Below are 11270 nucleotides of genomic sequence, written 5' to 3'. Positions count from 1 at the left end.
TGATCTCACCAAAAGATTACCCTGTCATGTTTTAGAATGAAAAATACAGACAATCTCTTCAATCCCCAGGACTTAAAGTAATGTAAACAGAAACCGTGGAAGTTCATTCTTTTCCTTTTGTGACCGTATGTAATTATAGCCTTAAAGAATGACACGAGCTAAAGTGGTGGAAAACACACACAAATGGCTGGCCCATTTGAAGGGATCTCATTACTCAATAACCTTATGAACATGAACATAAATAGATTCCCAAACCTGGGGGAATTTTCACACATGAAATGAAGGCAAGAAGATAAGGAACAGTATGCACGCCGTTGTTCCTGCTCGAATGATTTTTAATTCATATTTCTTTCCAGTAATTAGCACACACATTCACACCCACACATGCAGATGCACACACACGTACGTACATAAATATGAACTTAAGTATGCACTTGTATTTGTTTATATTCACACACGTGCATCACATCCTTCATCTTTCTTACTATAATATACCTTAGTAACCTACGACTCTTAGGTTGCCCTATCTCAGGATATCTTAAATTCACGGACAGGCTAGAAGTTTCAAATATTTGGGGCATAACAAGGGGAAGCTCATGTAGAATTTAGTACTTTTTTCTTTACTCAAAGTAAGTAGTCAAAGTCAGCTGTGTATAATTTATTCTCGTACTTCCCAGCAATGTAGATCTGGCACATTAATTCCCCCTTTCCACAGATGGGAAATTGGGGCCTAGAATACTTAACTAACATGCTCAGAATTTTAAATGCTAAAATGCTTTTTTCCTTTTTACAGTATGCTCAGAATTTATTTCTACCTCTGATGATCTAAGAGTTTACCCAAAGCCATTATTAAACACACAGGAATATTATTTCTACATAGATAAGCTAGGTGTCAGAATTGGGTTGCCGGAAAGAATTGTTTTCCAGTTAACTTTCATTTCTTTCTGAATTTAGGCTGCTCATGGTTCACATTGCTGTAACCCTACATCTGGTTAAAAAAAGCTAGAAATTGGGAAAGTTTTCTTAATCAGTATAATACCTATGAGTTTGTCAGTGCCTAATAGCTGTGTGTTTCAGATTTTGTAACAATCAAACTGATTTTCCCATTTAGGAATAAATCTATGCTGTAAAGTAGGTCTCTCTGGGCAAACAGTTACATCACCCTAAGATCTTGCTTTTATTTTTTATGTTAACCTGTGTCGTTAACATATGGCACACTTTTACATACGCTATTTAATGCAGCACTATATTAATTAGGTATTATTATTAGTCTTTTTATACAACAGGTAAAGAAAATTAAGTAATTTTCCTAAGGTCACAGAATTATAAGTGATAGATCCAGTACATGAGCCAACATATGATGCTAAGGCTCAAGTATACGGAGGGTTTTATACACATCGTTGAATATATTCTCACAGGATGTGCCTTCCCAATGATATAACCTGGCCATTCAAAATGCAGTGTTTGGACTAGAAGCATCAGCATTCCTGAGGGCTCGTTAGAAACGCAGACCCTCAGGTCCCATTCAGACCTATTGAATCAGAAACTGCAGCTTAACAGGATCCCCAGGCGATTCCAATGCCAGTGAAAGTCTGAGAAGCAGTAATATAGGAAACATGGAGGTGGGGAAGAGACCTGGGCTATCCTTGCTCCATTATTTTCTAATTTGACCATAACAAATAATTTACGTTTTCTAAGATCCAGTTTCCTCATGAACAATAGAGACAATAGCACCTCTGCTTCTGGATTGGTAGAAAGTTTAAATGAGAAAATGCAAGGAAATCACAACCAAGCTTGGCTGGCACATGAAAGGGACTTAATAACTGATAGATATTATTCACTAGTTCTTAAAATTGTGCTCAATTTGTGCTTTAATAGGTTTGGAATATCTGAAAAGGATATACCTCTTCTTTTAAAATAATTAATCATATGTTGGAACAATATGTTGAAATATCAACCAAAATATTTCCTTTCCTCTTGTACTCTTTAGCCTCTTCCCAAATTCATTTAGACTGTAGATGTACTGATGGCCACAAAAAGTGAGATTATATAGCCAGCAAGTAGAGAAAACTCTGGGTTTCAAAAGTTGGGCCCTGATGGACTTAAGGCAGGGATAATAGATTTACAGGAATAGAATCAGATTAAGAAGGTGGAAGGAGCACAGATTCTTGACTTTTATTTATTTATTTATTTATTTATTTATTTTTGAGGAAGATTAGCCCTGAGCTAACATCTGTGCCCATCCTCCTCTACTTTATATGTGGGACGCCTACCACAGCACGGCTTGCCAAGCGGTGCCATGTCTGCACCTGGGATCTGAACTGGCAAACCCCAGGCCACCGAAGCAGAACGTGTGCACTTAACTGCTGTGCCACTGGGTTGGCCCCTTGACTTTTAGATTTCACCAACCAGTGTAATTTCAAAAGAAATGTGGGGAGACAAAATGATGGTACATTAGTCAGAGTCCTCCAGGGAAACAGAACCAGTAGGATGTGCATGTTTGTGTTTGTATATATATTAGAAAGAATTGGCTCATACAATTACAGAGGCTGACCAGTCCCAAGACTAGCAGTCAGTAACCTGGAGACCCAGCAGAGCTGATGGTGTAAGTTCCAGTCCGACGGCCAGCAGGCTCACTTCCACAATTATGGAGGCTGACAAGTCCCAGGATCTGCAGCTGGCAAGCTGTGGACCCAGGAAGAGCTGATGTTTCAGTTCCAAAGGCACGAAAAAAGCCAATGTCCCAGTTCAAAGGCAGCTGGGCAGCAGAAGTTCCTCTCTTAGACTTTTTCTCTATTCAAGCCTTCAGCTGATTAGATGAGACCCACCCACATTAGGGAGGGCAATCTGCTTTACTCAGTCGATGGAATTAAATGTAATCTCATCCAAAAGCACTCCCACAGAAAGACCCAGAATAGTGTTTGACCAAATATCTGGGCACTCCAATAGCCCAGTCAAGTTGACACATAAAGTTAATGATCACAGATGGTTAAATTTTTATTTTACCAGTAATGACATTGGAATTATCATGACCATATCAGTATCATAAAACAAGAGGTGTATTCATGACTTTAAAAAGGACTTTAAATAGGACATGATTTTAAAACAACTAATACATAGAATTGAGTTTGGCTATATGAAGTTGGGCTATAACAATATACTACAGTCTATTGTTCTTAATTTTCTCATTTTAACGTGGACCAAAGAAAATTCTGCCAGGACAAAATGAGTCAGAAAATTGTAGTTTGGAGATTACCGGGAGAGAGCCTGCTAGGGAGTGAAAGATTGTGGGAAGTCTTTGCTGAAATCCAGGGATGAGGTGATCGAGACCTGATTTTCAGTGAGAGTATGAAAGGAGCGGCAAAATGGAGTGGGCAACCGACTGAGAGTCATTATGCCCTTTGATATTTTCTTTTCTCATATGACAAACATCACTGAGATACTATTAAGATCTGGTTGTCAGATGGCATGATTCTAGACGTTCAAACTAAGTAGATCTGTGAGACAACAGAAATAAAACAATTTGTGAAAAGCTTAAACCTCAGAGACCGGGCAAAAGATGGTGCTAGAGAAAGAAAATTTGGAAGTCATACCATGCCTACCAGGTGGCTCCAGTCACTCTACAGTTGTAAGAAATTTGTGATTTGTTCATTTTTCAGAAGAGAGAGAAAAAAGGACTCATCCTATTTAAAAGCAAAGCAACATAAAAAGAACAAATTAAATTCTTCGTAAAATACCTGTAGAGAAGGAAACAAATGGGCACAATACTGCTCTTTTAGCTGTGGAGGTGTTTTTTAGGGACTGTATACACGTGAAAGTTCCACTTGAGATTGTATTAAAAAATTAGCTGTTTTTCAAATGAACAAAAGTCCACTCTCTGTCACACGTTGCCAGAATTAAGAGGTGCATGATAAGGGGGGTCAAAATGCAACATGGCAGAGGAGTCCAGGAACAGACTGATTAATTACAAGATCAATTATGGGTGTAGTCCCTTAAATTTAAATTAAAGCTGCTTAAATGCCATTTTTCAGTTTCTTAACCTGGTTTAAGAGACCTGGAAATTTCCACATAATAGACTAATTTCATTATTCTTAACTTTCAAATCTTCATGAAACAATGAGAATATTGAATTTAATCTTCAGTGAAATTGGGTGTAGCAGTCCCTCATTACTCCATTCACATTCAGATAATCATGTAGTTGAACATATTTGTAAAAGCTTTGTCATTCAATATATTCTTCATATCAGTGTGCTTTGATGGAATCTCAATGCGGTATTTCAGCATATTTTATACACTGGGCTCAATCAAATCTAACATAACGCTGTATTTTCAATACAGATGAGTGCACTAACAACTCATTTTGCAGTCTTGCGCTATTTCTTAGCCAATAAAATTATGATTGACTTCCTATGTAATTATATGTGCTGGACTAATGGTTTATTTATACTTGTGATCTCTAATCCATGTTCCTTGAAGAGCTATTTTTATATTAGTCCTTTCTTGTTGAAGAAGTTTAGGCATAAGAACAAAATATGGTTAATTATGTAAATGTACAGAACTTACAAAATTCTAAATGAATAAAAATGTATGTTCATTTTTAAATTAGAGTGTGGACATAACGTATTACTTTGTCTTCCCCAATATTCTTCTTTCTTCTGCACAAAGCAGACTGCTTCTTTTGGAGGGTGAGCATCTGACATGTGGTCTGAATGAAAGCTGCCATCTTCTTTTGGCCATAACCTCCCTGTCTGCTGTAATTTGTATAAAAGTGGGAACCTGACCTAGGCTGTGTTGGTAATAGCACCCTGGGCTCCTAGCCACAAAGATTGGCCTAGGGCAGGGATGAGGGGAAGAGGGAGAGGTTGGCTGTATCCCAAGCCAGTTCTTCCCGGTAGATTTTCAATTGAATGGCAGCTGGAAGGGAAGGAGTAGCAAAGCTGGGAATTTGTGAGCCAGGAGACATTATCCAGCCCAGAATGTGTCAACCTCAGCAATCTTGGCATTTTGGGGTCAGATAATTCTTTGTTGTGGGGGGTTGTCCTAGTCACTGTAGGACTTTAGCAGCATCCCTGGCCTCTATCAACTAGATGCCGGTAGTATCCTGCTCCACAGTGTGGCATCCAAAAATATCTGCAGACTGTTAAATGGCCAGCAGTTAAGACCCACAGAATGAGCCTCGTGTAAAGGTTGTAATGGGAGGAAGTGAGATCAACCTATTCGAGAGAAGTAGGAAATAAGGACAGAAGGAGAAATACACCTGTTCAGGACCATTTATGCCCAAATATACCTTTGTCCTTTTTGGTTATATAAGCCCATCAATTCCCTTTTTTCCTAAAGTAGTTTTATTTGTTCTTTTGTCAAGTGGAATGGTAAGAATTTTGAAACAATACCAGGAAAAGACAGATGGGAAAACTGGGCCAAAGGGTAATAAAAAAAGAAATCAATAATAGAACTTGATCAAGCATAGATTCAACTTTAAGTTTTTTTAAAAATAGAAGAACTTATAAACCTGTGAAAAGCAAAAAGAAGATAAAGAAATTGATCATAAAACAGATGGTCAACAGCATAACTGGACTCGTAAGAGATTCCAGAGCAATATAAAATTATCTTCAAGGCAGTCTTGAGATGAGGTAAAAGAAAGGAGGAAAAAAAGTCAGATTTTATTTGTATCTTCTTGGGATTGTATACATGTCCAGTTATGGTTTCCTATTTAAAGTGTGTGTCTGTGTATGTGTTCGCAGTTCTCTAAAAATGGAGCAAAAATATTTCCTATTCAATCAACTGCCAGTAATAAAAAAATAAGAGAAAGAAGGAAAAATACAAACTGTGAACCAGACAAGGTAAGTAACATCCCCACATCAGATCTTAAACCTGTGCCTACTGACTCCAAAATTCACATGAATCATCCTCTAGGCGGGTGATGACTTTCATCCAAGTACAACCTCACTTCCCATAGACAGGAAATAAGCTTCTTTCTTCTCAGGATTTCAGGTCAAAACAACAGAGAAATTCATTATTGATGTTTCTGCTTTGAATGGCCAATTGAGGTTAAACGATTTTTAATTTCCCTCCAGGTAACTGGAAAGAAAGGAGAGACTAGAATCTTTAAAAAGACAGGAACAGTATTACCAGGCCAGCAGCAAGTGTACAAGATGGACTCAAACTATTTTCAAAATGTTCTAAGTCTCTGTCACCAATTCCATATAACAGCTACTGTGTCCCACTTAAAATCTTTCTCTGTCTTTTTGGAAAGGCTACATGCTTGGGGGAAAAGTAACTGAACAGCAGGAAATCTGTGTTTTGGCAAGCAGTTATTGAAAGAAGGCATGTGTTGAATGAAAAGTACATGTAAACTTTAGGGTAGATCCTTCTTTTAAGTAAAAGTCAAATGTAATTTTGTCTTTGTTAAAAAACTTTTTATGATGAGGTATCCAGCAATCATATTTCCATATTACTAACAACGACCAGTTCAAGAAAGCCACCCTGGGATTTCCACTTCCAGGCTGACAACATAAGGAGCTCCAGGGGCCCATTCTCCAGCGGTGAAAATTACCAGACATCGTCTCTTCAGCAAACAGTGCTGGGACAACTGAATATCCTCATGTAAAAGAATGAAATCGGGTCTTTCCCTCACATCATACACAAGAGTTAACTCAAAGTGGGTCAAAGACCTTAATCTAAAAGTGAAAACTCTTAGGAGAAAACACAAGGGTAAATCTGCATAACCTCAGACAGCAATGGATTCTTAGATATGACACCAAAAGCATAAGCAACAAAAGAAAAAATAGGGATACTGAACTTCATCAAAATTAAAAGTTTCCATGCTTAAAAGTATATTATCAAGAAAGTGAAAAGAAATATTTGCAAATCATAATCTGATAAGGGATTTGTATCTAGAATACAGAAATAACTCTAACAACTCAATAATAAAAGACAATCTAACTTGAAAAATAGGCAAAGGATCTGAAGAGACATTTATCCAAAGAATATACACAAATGGCCAATAAGCACATGAAAAGATGCAACAGGAAATGCAAATCAAAACAACGAGATGGGACTTCACCCACTAGGATGGCTATATTAAAAAACAAACAAACAAAACAGAAAATAACAAGTGTTAGTGAGGAAGTGGATAAATCAGATCCTCATAGACTGCAGTAGAAACGTAAGATGGTGCAGCCACTTTGGAAAACGGTCGGGCAGCTCCTTAAATGGTTAAATACAGTTGGGATACAGCCCAGTAATTCTACTCCTAGGTATAGGCCCAAGAGAACTGAAAACATATGCTCACACAAAAATGTAAACACCAATTTTTATAGCAACATTATTCGTAACAGCCAAAGTTGAAGACAACCTAAATGTCTATCAATGAAAAGATAAACAAATATAATGGATAAACAAAATGTGGTATACCCATACAATGGAATATTTTTGGCCATAAAAAGGAAAAAGGTACTGACAAATTCTACGACATGGATAAACGTTGAAAACATTACATTAAATGAAAGAAGCTAGTCCCAAAAGATCACATATGATTCCATTAATATGAAATATCTAGAATAGGAAAATCTATAGAGACAGAAAGCAAATTAGTGATTTCTTAGGCGTGGGGAGATGGGGGGAGGGTGGCTAAGGAGTGATAGCCAAAAGGCATGGGATTTCTTTTTGAGGTGATAAAAATCTAGAAGCAAAGTAAATAATATAAACAAGAAAGTGGCTGCATAAATTACTACAGATTCACATCATGGAATATTGTGCAGCCATTTAAAAGATGAATTATAGCTGTTCTTGACTTTAAAGGATTGCCACAAGATACTGTTGAGTGAGGAAATGAGAGGCAAAATAGCATGCATAATATGACCTAATTTTTATAAAACAAAGCTAAAAACTGTGTGTGTTCGTGTGTGTGGGCTCGTGTGTGTCTAAGTTTGTACAGTATATTATGAGCATGGAGAAATGTAAGGAAGGATACCTGCTAGTTAACATGGCTACCTGTGTGGGTAGTGTGTATGTGGGATGGCGGTCATGTGGATGGAAGGGAGGAAAGGTGGCGGGAAAGGCATGCAAAGCTAGAGAGGAAAAAAGAAAGGTACTGTACCTAAAAACAGAGCATTTTGTATATGATTCCTTTTTAATTGACGATCTTACTGGCTACCATTTCTTTGGCAGGTGTTGTTTATTTTCCCAGTTTTACGGAGATATAATTGACATATAACATTTGTTAGTTTAAAGCGTACAACATAATGTTTTGAAATACGTATATCCACTCATGCATCATTTAATGATGGGGATATGTTATGATAAATGCGCCATCAGACAATTTCTTCATTGCACGAACATCACAGAACGTACTGACACAAACTTAGATGGTACAGCATACTACATACCTAGACTATGTGGCACTAATCCCATGGGACCACTGTTACAGACGCGGTCTGTCGCTGACTGAAACGTTGTTATGTGGCACATGCCTGTATTGCAAAGTGACTACCACAGTAAGATTAGTTAACATCCTTCACCTCAGTTACAACTTTTTCCCCTTGTGATGAGAACTTTCACGGTTTACTCTCTAAGCAACTTTCAAATATACGAAACTGTACAGTTAACTACAGTCATCATGTTGTACATTGCACCCCCAGGACTTGTTTATCTTATAGCTACAAATGTGTACCTTTTGACCTCCTTCACCTAATTCCTCCACCCACCATTTCCGTCTGGCAAGCTTTCTAGGTTTACTATATAATTTAACAACCTGTGAGTTAGAGATTATTATCTCCACTTATTATCTCCATTTGAATTTGAGATTATTATTTCCATGATCTCCAGATGGGGAAAATCAAGTTTGGAGTGGTTGACTAGCTTGCAAAACAGTACGTTGGGGCTGTCCTGATAAACAGGAAAGACTCTCACCCAAAATACGTTTTGGATGTCAAGACTGGTGATACCGTAAAAACACCAAGAAGGTATGAAAAGCTTTATTATTTATACAAAGAGGCTTTCTGAAAAGAGCAGGCCAGGCTTCTCAGGCTGTTTTGAAAATGGCTTGAGTGAGAGCTGGGAAGAGAGACCAACTTGGGGTTTTGATGGCGGTAGGGGATGGGTTCGGGCATGCTGGGTTGGATGATTTGATCTTTCTGTGAGTGCCAAAGAAGGGAGCACTGGGGCTTTCTTAGCAGCTTGTCCAGATGAGGGGCAGGAGGGGAAGAAAGCTGAAGCTTAAAAGCTGTCAACAGTCAAACATCAAAAAATGGAGCCAAATTCTTTATTATGAGTGGTTTAAAATTATGTGTGCCAGTCATTAAGAAAAACATTTAGTTTTATATTTATATCTGTGTTTCTGTATCTCTTGTTTTAGTTAAAATAATTTAATGTCTAATGCTTTTTGACACTTTTTTAAGTGCTGATGCCCAAATGATACTTAACGTCATGCATGACCAAATACATCAAACTTTACAGTGTTGAGAAATAACTATTTCCAAAAACTAGCATATATTAAATAACTAACATATTCAGTTTTTAAACATAGCCATAAAATGAATATGAAATCACTTTGTATGATCGAATAGTACTAGAATGTAAGCCTCAAGAATGAAGTGGGTGTAGTGTCTTCTTCTTCTTCTTTTTTTTTTTGCTAAGGAAGATTTACCCTGAGCTAACATCCATTGCCAGTCTTCCTCAGCTAACATCTGTGCCAATCTTCCTCTATTTTGTATGTGGGTCACCGCCACAGGATGGCTGCTTATGAGTGGTGTAGGTCCATGCCTGGCAACTGAACCCAGCTGGCCAAAGCGGAATTTGCCAAACTTAACCACCAGGCCACAGGGCTGGCCCCAAGTGCATCTTCTTTATCACTCTAGATAATAAGCACCTACAAGTGTGCCTTTCAAAGAGCAGACATTTGATAAATAAATGGGACAATAAAGTTGATAAACACTGTGCACATTAAAAAATAAAAGCTAGGTGTGAGTTGTGAAGAGTATGTAAAAAATACCAAAAAAGGAATAAATTTACTAGTAGGAATGTGATTGTATAAGAATTTCTAACTAATAGCTCAAATAATTTAAATCTTTGTTGATAACTTTTTTTTAATTGTGGAAAACAACTTTTAACAAACCAACTTTCAGTTATCGTTAATGTCTAATAATATTAAATCATTTTTGCATATTTACTTCAAATTCCTAACATCAAAGTGAATAGTATTTCAGAGAAAATTATGATGAAATCAAGCTGAATGCACAGTATACTTGTTAACATGCTGAATTCATATTAGAATCTGCTTCAGAGGCTTGAGTTACTAGTAGAAAAAGAACACACCACAGCCAGTCATTTCATATTAAATTTTTTATTAAAACTGAGTCTTTACAATATATTTAAAATGACAGGTTCCACACACAAATATTTAAGAAAAAAATTTTCCAGATGTAATTATTGGCATACAAATTTAAGAACATAATTAAAACTAAGCCAAACATTTATATATATATATACCCAAATTCATATCAATGATCTGGAATACCTGAGTTGCAAGTTGTTGGTTTTCCAGATAGTGTGAAATATTTTCATCCACTATATAAAGGACACGGCCCATCCAGAAAGAATAATTTTGGTTAATAGATACTATGTCCCAAACATCACACGGAAGTCTCCGTGGGATTAAGGTTTATCTTCAGAGGCTTCTTCCAGGGGGAGGTCGGTCTGTGACGTAAGGAAGGATTCCCATGTAGCAAGGCACTGATAATGGAAGCACACCACAAGGAGATCAACAGTACTTCACTTTCAGTGTTAAAAGGATTAATAAATCCTTACATATCTGTTCCTGTAGCAATCTGCCCTACCCCTCTCTCCCATCAGCTTGCCAGAATTCTGGTCATTTGCCACAAATTTTAATTCTTAATGAGGAAAACTATTGCTAAATAAGGGGAAAACATCTAAAAGGTTAAAAGATTAGCATGGATTAGTGTACTGAAATAATCCACTATTACCCTATTGTCAGGAGAGAAACTAGCTCTAAATTATAGAGGAAAAGATGGACCATTTGGATCAGAGGAGGCAGGCCTCAAACTTCTAGGGAAAGGAGTTGGGGAGACAAGCAGGCCTTAATTAGGTCTGAATCCCACTATAGCAAGTGTGAGTTTGTACAAGTTGATTAATCTCTATTACAGTTTCTTCAGCTATAAATTAGGTTAATGATAGTACTTACCCCTGGGGCAATTGTGAAAATTAAATTTACATAATCTGTATAAATCTTTATGCAGAGAGCCTGGCACAAA

General features: G+C 37.2%; 1 protein-coding gene across 5 annotated transcripts in view; it reads right to left on the bottom strand.

The window, feature by feature from the left end:
• Window positions 1–10326: 10326 nt before the first annotated feature.
• Window positions 10327–11270, bottom strand: part of SNX7 (sorting nexin 7) — a 96235-nt gene continuing 95291 nt past the window's right edge. For all 5 annotated transcript variants that reach the window (XM_070486891.1, XM_070486893.1, XM_070486896.1 and 2 more), the window contains one exon: window positions 10327–10731. Coding sequence is in view for 3 of the 5 variants with exons in the window: in XM_070486893.1 (XP_070342994.1) it covers window positions 10654–10731 (78 nt within the window). In the remaining 2 variants the exon portion in view is untranslated. The remainder of the gene's footprint in view (window positions 10732–11270) is intronic.

The sequence above is a fragment of the Equus asinus genome, chromosome 16 (assembly GCF_041296235.1).
Source record: "Equus asinus isolate D_3611 breed Donkey chromosome 16, EquAss-T2T_v2, whole genome shotgun sequence".
Lineage (NCBI taxonomy): Eukaryota > Metazoa > Chordata > Mammalia > Perissodactyla > Equidae > Equus > Equus asinus.
Note: the sequence above shows the minus strand (reverse complement) of the source record. Positions and strands in the feature narration are given on the sequence as shown.